This window comes from Chiloscyllium plagiosum, chromosome 40, assembly GCF_004010195.1.
Source record: "Chiloscyllium plagiosum isolate BGI_BamShark_2017 chromosome 40, ASM401019v2, whole genome shotgun sequence".
Classification (NCBI taxonomy): domain Eukaryota; kingdom Metazoa; phylum Chordata; class Chondrichthyes; order Orectolobiformes; family Hemiscylliidae; genus Chiloscyllium; species Chiloscyllium plagiosum.
In genome coordinates this window covers 6,543,984-6,559,033 of record NC_057749.1, presented here as the reverse complement: position 1 = coordinate 6,559,033, position 15,050 = coordinate 6,543,984, and the positions used below count along the sequence as shown (strand labels likewise).

At 44.0% G+C, this 15,050-nt stretch overlaps 1 protein-coding gene across 10 annotated transcripts in view; it reads right to left on the bottom strand.

Moving 5' to 3' along the window:
- Nucleotides 1–15,050, bottom strand: part of LOC122542474 (protein mono-ADP-ribosyltransferase PARP6) — a 157,152-nt gene that overhangs the window by 123,347 nt on the left and 18,755 nt on the right. For all 10 annotated transcript variants that reach the window (XR_006309808.1, XR_006309809.1, XM_043680211.1 and 7 more), the window contains exon 2: nt 5,392–5,550. Coding sequence is in view for 8 of the 10 variants with exons in the window: in XM_043680211.1 (XP_043536146.1) it covers nt 5,392–5,394 (3 nt within the window). In the remaining 2 variants the exon portion in view is untranslated. The remainder of the gene's footprint in view (nt 1–5,391; nt 5,551–15,050) is intronic.

The following is a 15,050-nucleotide window of genomic DNA, read 5'->3' as shown; positions in this document are numbered from 1 at the left end:
TGGAGGTTGGTTAACGTGGTGCCGCTGTTTAAGAAGGGTGGTAAGGACAAGTCAGGGAACTATAGACCAATGAGCCTGACATTGGTGGTGGGCAAGTTGTTGGAGGGAATCCTGAGGGACAGGATGGACATGTATTTGGAAAGGCAAGGACTGATTAGGGATAGTCAACATGGCTTTGTGCATGTGAAATCAAGTCTCACAAATTTGATTGAGTATTTTGAGGAAGTAACAAAGAGGATTGATGAGGGCAGAGCGGTAGATGTGATCTATATGAATTTCAGTAAGACGTTCGACATGTATTTGGAAAGGCAAGGACTGATTAGGGATAGTCAACATGGCTTTGTGCATGTGAAATCAAGTCTCACAAATTTGATTGAGTATTTTGAGGAAGTAACAAAGAGGATTGATGAGGGCAGAGCGGTAGATGTGATCTATATGAATTTCAGTAAGACGTTCGACAAGGTTCCCCATGGGACAGATTAGCAAGGTTAGATCTCACGGAATACAGGGAGAACTAGCCATTTGGATACAGAACTCGCTCAAAGGTAGAAGACAGAGGGTAGTGGTGGAGGGTAGTTTTTCAGACTGGAGACCTGTGACCAGTGGAGTGCCACAAGGATCGGTGCTGGGTCCTCTACGTTTTATCGTTTACATAAATGGTTTGGATGCGAGCATAAGAGTTACAGTTAGTAAGTTTGCAGACGATACCAAAATTGGAGGTGTAGTGGACAGCGAAGAGGATTACCTCAGATTACAACAGTATCTTGACCAGATGGGCCAATGGGCAGAGAAGTGGCAGATGGAGTTTAATTCAGATAAATGTGAGGTGCTACATTTTGGAAAAGCAAATCTTAGCAGGACATATACACTCAAAGGTAAGGTCCTAGAGAGTGTTGCTGAACACAGAAAACTTGGAGCGCAGGTTCATTGCTTCTTGAAAGTGGAGTCACAGGTAGATAGGATAGTGAAGAAGGCATTTGGTACACTTTTGTTTAGTGGTCAGAGTATTGAGTACAGGAGTTGGGAGGTCATGTTGCGGTTCGGCCACTGTTGGAATATTGCGTGCAATTCTGGTCTCCTTCCTATCGGACAGATGTTGTGAAACTTGAAAGGGTTCAGAAAAGATTTACAAGGATGTTGCCAGGGTTGGAGGATTTGAGCTATAGAGAGAGGCTCAACAGGCTGGGGCTGTTTTCCCTGGAGTGTCAGATGCTGAGGGGTGACCTTATAGAGGTTTACAAGATTATGAGGGGCAATTATAAGGTAAATAGACAAAGGATTATTTTAGGGTAAATAGACAAAGTTTTTTTCCCTGGGTTTGGGGAGTCCAGAACAAGAGGGCATAGGTTTAGGGTGAGAGGGGAAAGATATAAAAGAGACCTAAGGGGCATATTTTTCACACAGAGGGTGGTACGTGTATGGAATGAGCTGCCAGAGGAAGTGGTGGAGGCTGGTACAATTGCAACATTTAAGAGGCATTTGGATGGGTATATGAATAGGAAGGGTTTGGAGGGACATGGGCCGGGTGCTGGCAGGTGGGACTAGATTGGGTTGGGATATCTGGTCGGCATGGACGGGTTGAACGAAAGGGTCTGTTTCCATGCTGTATATCTCTATGACTCTATGACTCTAACCATTCACACCAGTTCTAGATGCTTTCTAATCGACCTGTTTGGAGATAGTGGGATACATCTTTGGGGAGTAGGTGGAATTTCACCTCAGGCCTCCTCTCCTTCAAATGTAATGAATTGGCTGTAAGCACTTTAGGATGTCCTCAGGTCATGAAACCCATGGTTGAAATGCAAGGCTACTTTTTTGTATTGGATGGCTGGTTTGTGATGCCTACAGCAGGAGTCCAATTCCCACAATGGCTGAGGGTACCACAAAGAACTCTCCTTCTCAACCTCTTCCCTCGCCTGAGATGGTGACTCTCAGATTAACCCACCACCAGCCATCTCCCTCTAATGATAGAGCAGCCTTATCCTCTAAGACTATGGTGACTTAATCTTTTTCTTTTATAAGTTCTCTATAAGAGATGAAGGTTCCTATATAATGAGTGTGACATTGCTGCTTTAACACTGTTTTGCTTTTATTGTCTTCTGCAGTCATTATTATTTTCACGTATCAAATGGAGAAACTCATTTATATTAGAAAAAATAATAAGATTAGTAATAGAAAATATAATGAATTTAATATTAGAAAATAGCTGTAAAATAACAAACTTCAATACCAATTTGTTCAGGCACCACCTCTAGCTCATTGCTTAGCTCATTCTCCTCCCAGGATGCAGTACAGGTTTTATTTTAGAATATTACAAGTATAGTTAAATACTGCAGAGAGGAATTTAATGTATTAAGCATGCTTGAAAAATTTCACGAGAAGGAAGTAAACACAGATAATAGGAAATATAACCTGTAACTTTGCAAGAATTAAAGAATTAATACCTATGACACGCCATTATTGATATGGGACCTCGAAATTCCCAAAGAAAAAGGGCACAGTGGCTCAGTGGGCAGCACTGCTGCCTCACAGCGCCAGGGAACCAGGTTCAATTCCAGCCTCAGGCAACTGGCTGCGTGGAGTTTGCACATTCTCCCCGTGTCTGCATGTGTTTCCTCCTAAGTACTCTGGTTTCCTCCCACAGTCCAAAGATGTGCAGGTTAGGTGAATTGACCATGCTAAATTGCCCGTGGTGTCCAGGGATGTGTAGGTTAAGATGCATTAGTCAGGGGAAATTCGGAGTAATAGGGTAGGGGAAGGGTCTGGGTGGGATACTTTTCAGAGGGTCAGGTGGACTTGTTGGGCCAAATGGCCTGTTTGCACACTGTAGGGATTCTAAGGGGGTTGCCACAAAAGTAAAATTTAAAAGCAAGTCTAGTGTTTACCAAAACAAAAGCTGACCCCCCCCCCCCGCCCCCCAAACCCCTTTTTGGGCTCATAGAAACAATTGTTGGGGTCACAAGCTCTCCCCTTCCCCTATTTCTGAGTCTCTGCCCTGCACCAGCACCAAAGTCCAGACAGTGCCCAGTCCTGTCCCTCTCTGAAGTGGAACAGATGGCATCTAGTGGGAGGGGCCTCACAAACACTTTGCGTGGGCTGAAGTCAAGCCTCTGGATTTCAATCTTCAGGCAACCACCATTGACATCATGTTGTGTGTGTGCTGACTGAACTCCTAGTCGCCATCGAGTAGATTCACTAGCACATCCTCCACTTACATGGGACCTACAGGGCCTGCTTTATCTAGTGCAGTTCGGGAAAATTACCTGGTCACCCAATGAGAAGAAGCTCTTCCCTTAAGTAAGGTGTCATTGATTGTGTGATAGCAACCAGGTGCAAGTTACACTATATATGCATGTTATATATGAGGGACTGCATCAAAGGTTCACTGGAGTCAATCCCAGGATGGGGTGACTGGCCTATGAAGAGAGATTGGATAAACTGGGTCTATATTCTCTGGAGGGTTGTAGAATGAGAAGTGATCTCATTGAAACCTAAAAAAAATGTAATAAATAGTCAGGGTAGGTGCTGGTGAAGTGTTTGCTCTCATTGAGGAGTCTCAAACCAGGGAGCACAATTTAAAAATAAGGTGGATGCCACTGACACAAAGAGAACCATTTTTATTCAGAGGCTTGTGAATCCTTGGAAATCTCCAGCTTAGAAGCAAAAGTTTAGTCTTTCAGTATTTTTAGACCATAAGACCATTAAACATAGGGGCAGAAATTAGGCCATTTGGTCCATCGGGTCTGCTCTGCCATTCAATCAAGGTTGGTGAGTTTCTCAACCCCATTCTCCTGTTTTCTCCCCATAACCCTTGATCACTTGACAATTACAAACCTATCTATCTCAGTATTAAATATATTCAATGACCTGGCCTCCACAGCCCACTGTGGCAATGAATTCCGTAGATTTGCCACTCTCTGGCTAAATAAGTTTCTCCTTATCTCTGTTTTAAAAGGTCTTCCCTTTACTCTAAGGCTGTGCCCTTGGATCCTAGTCTCTCCTACCAATGAAACATCTTCCCAACATCCACTCTGTCCGGGCTATTCGGTATTCTGTATGTTTCTATTAGATCCCTCCTCATCCTTCTAAACTCCATCGAATACAGACCCAAAGTCCTCAAACTTTCCTCACACATTAAGATTTTCATTCCTGGGACCATTCTCATGAACCTCTTCTGAACACGCTCCAGGGTCAGTACATCCTTCCTGAGATATGGGGCCCAAAACTGCACACAATATCCAAAAGTACCCTGACCAGAGCCTCATACAGCCTCAGAAGTATATCCCTGCTTTTAATTTATTTTGAGAGAACTTGAATATAAAAGAAAGTTTCATAGATTTCTGATTACCAACAGCGTAAAAGGTTATGGGGATAATGTTGATAAACGATATTGAAACATTCATTCAGATCTGATCATATTAAATGGTGGAGCAGGCATGTGGGATGAAGCAAGGTAAAGGATCGGTTAGCTCAGTTGGCTGGATGGCTAATGTTTTATGCAGAGTGTTGCCAATCGAACAGGTTCAATTCCCACTTTGGCTGAAGTTATCACTAAGGTCCTGCATTCTGAACCTTTCCTCTCACCTGTGTCATGGAGATCCTCAGGTTATAGAATCCCTACAGTGTGGAAGCAGGCCAGTCAGCCCATCGTCTCCACACCAGCCCTCCAAACAGCATCCCACCCAGACCCAATCCTCGAACCTATCCTTGTTACCTTGCATTTCCCAGGGCTAGCCCACCTAACGTACACATCCCTGGGCAATATGGGTAATTTAGCATGGCCAATCCACCTAACCTTTCCATTCCTGGACACTATGGGGCAATTTAGCATGGCCAATCCATCTAATTTACACGTCCCTGGGCACTATGGGGCAATTTAACATGGCCAACCTACCTAACCTACACATCCCTGGAGACAAAGGGGAAATTTAGAATGGCCAATCTACCTAACCCACACATTCCTGGAGATTAAGGGGTAATTTAGCATGGCAAATCTACCTAACTGACACATCTTTGGTCGCAGTTAAACCACCACCTGCCGTCTCATTCTTTCTCATGAGATCAGCTGTATGGTCTGGTGAAACAATGGCAACTTCACCTTTCTATAAAACAGACATCAACAATTACCATGCAGAAAATATCCTATATCAGAAAAGAAGTAGCTGACGTCGCACATAGACACAAAATATATTTGTTATAAAAGACAATTAATAACTGTGGAGGTTGGCCACTTATTGATAATTTCACATTTTCAATGTCCTTTCGCACACAGAATGAATTTGACGAATGGGTTGTTCGGGGCATCGAAAACGTAGTGAAAAACCCCATTTCGACATTTGAAAGTTCAAAGGAAGTGCAAGAGCAGTGAGTAAAACGATGAGGCTCACTCACCATTTGCGCTGAAATTCAGAGACAAGTCTGTGTTCTGACTAGGCCTCGGTCCTCCATTCTGCCAGAGGGGGCTGGTAATAAGTGAAGAAAAAGGGCCTGCGAACAATCGCCTGCACTGTGAAATCTCCTTGACAACCGATGATCTCTCAACAACCTTCTCTGTCATTGAAAAGAAGGGAAAAAAAAAATCAGTTGTGCCCTGTAAGAACTATGAATGTAAGAAAAAAGACAATATTGAAAGATAAATGCTTCAAAACATTTAAAGTAACCATGTTAGCAGCAAGAACTCGCTGCCTGGATATCGGATGTGTTGCTTCAGATCAGTTGCTTGCTTCCCATCTGTTTCGGTGGGGAAAGCTGAGGTGGAGCAGTCAGCTGCTCACAATGCATCATGGGATCGGGGGGTTGACATCTGCAAAGCTTGCAATCATTGTGTCCAGGGACCCTTCAATAAAGAGCAGATGTCACCAGGGGCAGGAACAATGGCTTATTCTCAGGTGGCTTCATTGGGGTAGAGAAGGCAACAGCCTGCGCTGGCAGCCATCCACATTGAAGTTTAAAGGCCAACATTTTGCGCCAGACCAGACAGCTGAGCAATCAGTGGGATGGAGACACATGTTTGAAATATTAATAAATGATTAACAAATGTCATTTTTAGCTCTAAATGGACAGGTAAGTGACTACAAACACTCCTAAGCCCACAGCAATCATGGCGACCCTTGAATAAATTCAACACCAAAAGATACTCAAAGGAAAAGATATTAAGATAAGTACGGTGGTTCAGTAGTTAGCACTCACAGTGCCAAGGAGCCAGGTTCGAGTCCACCCTCGGGCAACTGTCTGTGTGGAGTTTGCACGTTCTCCCCATGTCTGCTTGGGTTTCCACCTAAATGAACCCACTTCCTCCCACAGTCCAAAGACATGCGGGTTAGGTGGACTGGCCAAGCTAAATTGCCCATAGTGCCCAAGGATGTTCAGGCTGGGTGGATTCGACATGGAGGGTAGGGGTATCGGGAGCGTCTGAGTGAGATACACTTCAGAGGGTTGGTGTGGACTCGATGGGCTAAATGGCCTGCTTCTGCACTGTAGGGATTCTATGAAACAAACTGTCATAGTCACAGTCCTTACCTGGGTTGGGTGCTCATGTAAATCATTAAATCTATGCATACATCAGTCCCTGTAATGTAGGAATGGGGTATTGGTTTGCAATTTTAATTTTGACTCAATAATCCAGTTTACCATTTCATCCATCACTTCTATGTTGCCTCGAGAATATGCCTGTCTATTTTATGCTGTTATGTTCCCACTTTTTGAAATGTTGATTATTTGGTCTGAATTTTCACTGGAGACAGAGAAACTTTATGACTTCACCAAAATTGCCCAGGTGCATCGATACTGAAATCCCAAACCTGAACCCTAAGTGGCTTCCATTTTGGTCAGTGGTACAGGGGGTCAGGTGTATTTCACAGGAGTGGCCCCACATTTAAAATGCTTCTATCAGAAGCAACTTATTTTTCTTAGGAGTCTGAAACATAACTAATGAGTTTTACAAATATGAAGGAATTGTTAGAAGTAGACACAAATATACATAAAGGTGGATAAGATCTGTGAAACCATCAAACTGAAAGAACTGTGGATGCTGTAAGTCAGAAATAAAAGTAGAAATTGCTGGAAAAGCTCAGCATATGGAGAGAGATGCTGGTCTGTAACACTGGAGTGTGTGTGAGTGGAGGACAGGAATGAGGGTTGGAAGTTCAGTCTGTTTTTAATATAACGGGATAAAGTTCCAGGGCAGAAAGAAGGGCCTTATATAAAGTGTCTGTCTTGACCTTTGTCAGTCCTCTCTGTTGTCTGAGCACCATTTCCAAGGGACAGTAGGTCCAACTCCATCTAACCCACCCTTCCAACTACCTCGAAATAAAAATCTGGCCCTTTTTTTAACCTTTTTTTTTAACCAAACTGAATTCAAGGAGTCATGAATTTTCCTGACTTTGTTTAGATTCCCTCCAGTATGGAAACAGGCTCTTCGACCCAACAAGTCCACACCGACCCTCCGAAGAGTAACTTGCCCAGACCCATTTCCCTCTGTAGAATGCACCTAACACCATAGACAATTTAGCATGGCCAATTCACCTGACTTGCACATTTCTGGACTGTGGGAGGAAACCCACGCAGACACGGGGAGAATGTGCAAACTCCACACAGACAGTCGCCTGAGGGTGGAATCAAAACTGGGACCCTGATGCTGTGAGGCAGCAGTGCTAACCACTGAGCTACCGTGCTGTTTTAAAAAATTCTCAAGGTCAAGGACCAGGCTCGCAGGAAAGTAGTCTGACACAGAACAAACAGCCAAGAGGCGAGTCTGCTAGAATATAAGTGTTTTATTCCCCGCAGCGTCGCCACAACCAGGTCTCGTACTTACAACGGGTCTGGTTTATACTCACTCTACGTGTTACCGGAACTGGGAGCCGTCAGTTCTCGTAGAGCGGTTGCCAACAACCCACGCTCGGCGGTTAAACGTAACCCCGGAGCAGACTCTACCGAACTGGAGACTTTTCCAGCTGATATACTCTTTTCCAGATATAAACATTCATGTGAACAGCAGAGCAAGGCTAAAAAACACATTCCATTCTGGTTACATACAGATAAGAAGATTCACACGGGAAGGTGTATAATAAGATTCACACGGGACTAAGCGACACCTTCCATTTTCGGTTAGATTCACACATGTATTGGGACACAATTTTAACCCTTTCACCACACGTGCCACCCCACGGCGAACATTCAGCCTTTAACCTCCATAATGTCGAAATGTTTTTGATTCATGACAAGCTTCTGGTAACTGATCTTTGGTCGTTATACTGGAATTGTTAAACATGTTCTGAGGAAAGTAAGCGAACTGCAGAAAAAGACCTGGCAAACTGAGCTGCAGGAACAAGTGCAGACATATTGTAACTTGAAAGTTACTGCCCAGACTCCATATATCTCTTCCCTCAACAGCCTGGAATTCATCTCATCCAGACCTGCAAATTTATCCACTTTTTAGGTTTCAAAGCCAACTCGTATCAATAGAGTCATACAGCATGGAAACAGACCATGCTGACCAGGCGCCCCAATCTGACCTAGTCTCATTTGCCAGCATTTGGCCCATATCCTTCTAAACCCTTCCTATTCATGTCCCCATCCAGATGCCTTTTAAATGCTGTAATTGTACCAGCCTCCACCACTTCCTCTGGCAGCTCATTCCACACATCCACATACCACCCTCTGCGTGTAAAAGTAACCTCTCCAGTCCTTTTTTAAAACCTTTCCCCCCCCTCACCTGAAGCCTATACCCTCTAGTTTTGGATTCCTCCACCTGAGGAAAAAGACCTTGACTATTACCCCATCCATGCCCCTCATGATTTAGTAAGCCTCTACAAGTTCACCCCTCAGCCTCCGAGGCTCGAGGGACGAAAAGCCCCAGCCTCTCCCTACAGCTCAAACCCTCCTGTTCCAGCAACAACCTCGTCAATCTTTTCTGTACTCTCTCAAGTTTAACAAGACCCTTCCCATAGAAGGGTGACCAGAATTGTGCACAGCGTTCGAAAAGTGGTCCTCAACAAGATCTTGTATAGCTGCAACGTGACATCCCAAATCCACTACTCAATGTTCCGATCAGTGAAGGCAAGCATACCAAATGCATTCTTTGATCAGAGTATTGAGTACAGGAGTTGCTGCTGTACAGAACATTGGTTAGGCCACTGTTGGAATATTGCGTGCAATTCTGGTCTCCTTCCTATCGGAAAGATGTTGTGAAACTTGAAAGGGCTTGAGCTATAGGAGAGGCTGAACAGGCTGGGGCTGTTTTCCGTGGAGCCTCGGAGGCTGAAGGGTGACCTTATAGGTTTACAAAATGATGAGGGGCATGGATAGGGTATATTGGCAAAGTCTTTTCCCTGGGATCGGGGAGTCCAGAACTAGAGGGCATAGGTTTAGGGTGAGAGGGGAAAGATATAAAAGAGACCTAAGGGGCAACTTTGGTGGAGGCTGGTACAATTGCAACATTTAAGAGGCATTTGGATGGGTATATGAATTGGAAGGGTTCGGAGGGATATGGGCCGAGTGCTGGCAGGTGGGACTAGATTGGTTTGGGATATCTGGTCAGCATGGATTGGTTGGACCGAAGGGTCTGTTTCCACGCTGTACATCTCTATGACTCTATGCTTTTCCTGTGACCCCATTATCAAGGAACTACACACTTGCACCCCAAGGTCTTTTTGTTCGACAACATTCCCCAAGGGCCTACCATTAACTATGTATATCTTGTGCTGGTTTGCCTTACCAAAATGCAACAACTCACAACTCCATCTGCCACTCCATGATTCATTGGCCCTGCTGATGAAGGTCCTATTGTACTCTGAGATAACCTTCTTTATCATCCACTACAACACTATTTTGTTGTTATCTGTAAACTTGTGAACCATACCTCCTATATTCACATCCAAATTCTTTATACAAGGGGAACCTCGATGATCTGAATACCAATTATCCAAAAATTGGATTATCCAAAGCAGATCTCGAGGTTCCGATGGAAACATGACATCAAAGACTTGTTTCCAACAGTGATCGTGTCTTTTGTTTAAAGTGATTAAACAGGCACTGTCTCCAAATGACTGAGTGTCCGACCTCTCTCTCTCCCCACCTTTCCATAGAGTCCTACACAGGGGATGTACCCTAAACCCTCCTTCCCCAGATAATCTCTCCAACATTGTCCTGTACAGGGCAAAGGTGGAACCTGTCAAAAAGTTGCAGTAAAAAGGGGTGTGTGTGTGTGTGCATGCTATTTGGAGACTTACCCCACAAAGGCAGCTGCAGCAGTCTTGTTGGTTTTGGTGTACAGTCCAGCTGTCCCGGAGAGGGGCAGGGGGTGGACAGGGTTGGACGGAGTTGGGGCCGGGTGTTGTTGGGAGCTGTGTTGGGCGGGGTTATGGGGTGGAAGGGCTGAGTTGGGCGGGGTTGGGGTTAAGGGGCGGTGTTGGATGGCAGCGGGAAGTGGTGGGGATGGGGCGGTGTTGGACAGCGTTGGGAGTGGAGGTCAGGGTGGGGAGGTAGTGTTGGGAGTGGAGGGGCGGTATTGCACAGGGTTGGGGGCAGGGCCCTGTGAACTGTGTGCTCCTGCAGTCGCCTGAAGGAGGAGCAGACTGTTAAAAACTCGGAGCCCTAGCGGAAAGGCATTTAATCGATTAACCATATAATTGATTATCCGAACGAAATAGTACCCGCCCATCATGTTCGGATAATCGAGGTTCCCCTATATAAATGATGAAAGATAGTTGACCCAGCACTGACCCTTATGGTCAGAGGGCTGACACTGATGGTCAGAGGGCTGCAGTCTGAAAAGCAGTAACTCTATCATCCCCACTTTCTCCTCCCTTCGAGCTAAGTCTGAAGCCAGTTGGTTGGCTCTGCCTGGATCCCATGCGATCTAACATTGCTCACCAGTCTACCATACGGAACCTTGTTGAACACTTTGCTGAAGTCCATACAGACAACATCTACTGCTCCCCCTTCATCAACCTTGTTTGTTACCTCATCAAAAAAACTCTGTTAATTTCTTCAAATATTTCACAGTTCCCCATCCTGGTAGCTATATCTGCATTGTCCTTTTTCATTGTGAAGACTGATACAATATATTCATTGATGACTAGCTCCAAATACACATTACCTCTCTGGTCCATAATGAGCCCTACTCTTTCCCTAGTTATTATATTGCTCTTTCTTTATTTAAAACAATCATTTGGGTTTTCCTTTATTTTATTCCACCCAATAATTGTTTCTCATATATTCTCTTTTCATTTGTAATTTATTTATTATGATCCCTGCTCCTGCACTTTCAGAAACTATGCCGTATTGAGGTCTCAGTACTTGCCATACATTTCTCCTTTTCCTTAATTATATCCTTTATGTCCCTTGACATCCAGGGTTCTCTAGTCTTGGTCACACACTTTGTTCTTATGGAGAACATATTTGCCCTTACTCTCACTATTCCCTCCACAACTGCTGTGGCATAGTTACATTCACAAATAGTAACAGATCCAAGCCCTTAAAAATCTAAAGCACTCCCTCCTTCACCAATTCTCCAGCCAAACATGATTTAAGCATTTCTTTATTATTCTATTCTTGTGTGGCACCGGGAGTAATCTGAAGGTGACTGTCTTTGATGTCTGGCTTTTCAATTTCCTACTTAACTCTTTACAGCCTGCTTTCAAGAACTCTTGTTTTCTCTCTCTTCCTATGTTATTAGCTCCAAAGTATACTATGATCTCTGACTGTTCATCCTCCCCTGTCAAAGTGCCCTGCAGACATTCCCTGCCGTCCTTGACCCTAGCAGCCAGAAGGCAACTGAATACCCTGGAGTCCATCAAAAGCCTCTGTCTATTCCCTCACTAACGAATCCTCCACCACTACTGACCTTCTACAGTACTTCCGATCTGGGCACGAGCAGCTGGACCACTAACAGTGCTATGGTCTTGGCACCTGCTGTTCCATGGAGGAACCATCACTCTCACCAAGAAATAGCTCACAATTGAAATGCTCTCAGGAGATATCTTCATTCCCTGCCTGATCCCCTTCTTCTGTCTGGTGGTCACCCATTCCCTCGGTGCCTGCACGTGTGGTGACCACATCCTGAAGTATGTCATGCACAAATCTCTCAACCTCATGAATGTACTATAGTGTCTCCCTAGCTGCAGCTCAAGCTCCCAAAACGCATCTCCAACAGTAGGCAGTTCCAGCATGCATGGCCATCCAGACCACCAGAAGTATCTAGAACTTCCCAAGTAGTTCAGCTTGTACAAAATCTTGAGTCCTGAGCTTCCCAGTCAAACCATATCAAATTGAATATGGACCCTCACTGCTAGTTTACCCTTCCTCTGACTTAAATATGGACTGGGAGGCGAATAATCCATCTCCTTCAGCCTTAAATTTACTCAGTGATGAAGCATCCAAAAATCTCTGGGGTACACGGGTTCCAACTATTTTGAAGTGAAACTATTCCTTCTCATTGCAGTACTAAACTTTGGCCCAATCTTTGCATACTCTCATCCAAGAGACCAATCTACTGACCCTTCATTGTAATGCCTCCAAATCAAAGTGTCTCCTTCCTACAATGTGAAGAGCAAAACTCCTTTTAAGTAAAAGGGGAACTTTTTTTTTAAAATGTTCTGACTAGGCTTTCATAAAACACAGCATGAATCATAACTCAGTTTGCTGAGGCCATTCCTTGACACTCCACCAATTCTAAATTCATAACAATAACAACTGAAAGACTGTTCTTAACAAGAAAAGAAGCATGGCTACTATTGGGTGTGTGATGATATTATGGTTTTAAGAGGTGTGTTTTGTCCTGGTTACATTTTGAGATAGACTGGGTTACAGATGGCAAGTAGTCCACGACAAGATAAACAACTTGTGAGGCCATGATTCTTTTTTAAAGTTGGAACAATAGAGGCAGCCTGAATGGGTGTGGTCGAGCTCACATTGATCCAGTATTTTTAGTTAGTTTTCAGCCATTGTTGCTGGGGTCTCAGCAGGGTTGGAAGGCAGTGAATCTGTCCTGGCTCTCTCTCTTTCTTTTGATGTTCTTTCCACCTGGATTGAAGAACTGCATGTGACAATCTGTATCTGAATTTGCCTTTTGCTTAGGGTGTGCTTATGAGGACGTTGCTATATTGGAACAGTTAATGTTTAGGAGTAAAATAACCTATTTTTCTGTTAAGATAGCCAATAGAATTAAGTTATTCCACGTTTCTCTTTCTTTTGTTGTATTTTAACTATAATGTTTTAATAAATTGTGTTTTGCTTAATGTTGGTAGTTTAACCAAACAAGTTGCATGTGGAAGACAGCACCTCAAATTTGCCTTTAAGATAAGAAAAAAGCGATGGTCTAGGCTACTTTCTTAACATATTTTGACGGGATCTGGTCTGGTCTATAACAAATGGGGCAAGTTAAGCAGCAGGGATAAATTCATTATAGTGACGATGATAACCTCTACAAGGCCAATGGAGAATCACTAATTAATCTCCCTATGGTGCTCATTGAGGATGAGTTTCCTTGGTAACAGGCAAGGGCTGACCAGTTGGAACTCATTACCTGAGCCCTTTATTAAATGGCCCCAGATTTAGTCCCCTCCTTCTTTCCCTAACCCCTGTTCACTTTTTTTTAAATGACAGCAGTGCCTGTTACGGAGCTTATAATTGTTTCATTAACTACATGGGTGTTTTACTGGTGGTGGAAAAAAAAATGAATAATAAAACATAACTCACAAAAACAAAGCAAACCCAGGGGCTCTCTTGTGGTGCAGTGGTAGCATCTCTACCCCTGACCTAGACCCCCCCGGGATCCACACCCATCTGCTCCAGAGGTATGTAATAATATCCCTGGACATTGACTCGAAAAATCAGGTGAAGTTAAAACAACATATAACAAGGGAGTCTCAAGGGCCCAAAATGCTCTCCATCCATGCTGCCCCCACCTTCACTTTTGACAACTTATGTTGCCCAAAATAGGGTTTGCTTGTAAATATCTAATTGGATACACAAATGATTACTGGTGATAATTAATAGTTAAAATAAAAAAACGTCATGGTGATTTGGTGGCGAGAAAGTCATTCGGATGTGTGTGATAACACTTCCAGATATATGTTTTAAAAAAAAAAGCAGACCCATGAGGCTCTTGTGGTAGAGTCCCTACCTCTGACCCAGGAGACCGAGGTTAGCTCCACTGCTCTCCGGACATGTCATAACACATCCGAACAGACAGATTAACAAAAATAAAATAGAGTTGACCCAAAGGGCTGTTGTGGCATAGTGGTAGTGCTCCTACTTCCTGAGCCAGGAGGCTTGGGTTCAAGTCCCGCTTGCTCCAGAGGTGTGTAAAAGTATCTTTGAACAGGTTCATTTAAATAAAAAGCAGACCCCAGCCAGGTTTTGTGGCACAATGGTAGCGTCTCTCCCGACTCTTCACACACTTATGATGGTTTGCCTGTAAGTTTCTAACTGACTACAATGGGAGTGATTTACTGCTGGTGGTTAATAATTTAAAAACAAAATTGGGTTAATGGGCTGAAGAGTGGCAGATGGAGTTTAATTTGGAGAAAATTTGGTATTGTATTTTGCTAAAACAAACAATGGCAGGACTTAATATGATTAAAAGTAGGGCCCTGGGTAGTGTTGTAAAACAGAGGGACCTAGGGCTTCAGCTACAGAATTCTTTGAAGTTTGCATCACGTGTGGATAGGGTGGTTATAGAGTCAGAGATGTACAGCATGGAAACAGACCCTTCGGTCCAAACCGTCTATGCCGACCAGATATCCCAACCCAATCTAGTCCCACCTGCCAGCATCCGGCCCATATCCCTCCAAACCCTTCCTGTTCATATACTCATCCAAATGCCTCTTAAACGTTGCAATTGTACCAGCCTCCACCACTTCCTCTGGCAGCTCATTCCAAACACGTACCACCCTCTGCATGAAAACGTTGCCCCTTAGGTCTCTTTTAAAACTTTCCCCTCTCACCCTAAACCTATGCCCTCTAGTTCTGGACTCCACGACCCCAGGGAAAAGACTTTGTTTACTTATCCTATCCATGCCCCTCATAATTTTGTAAACTCTATAAGG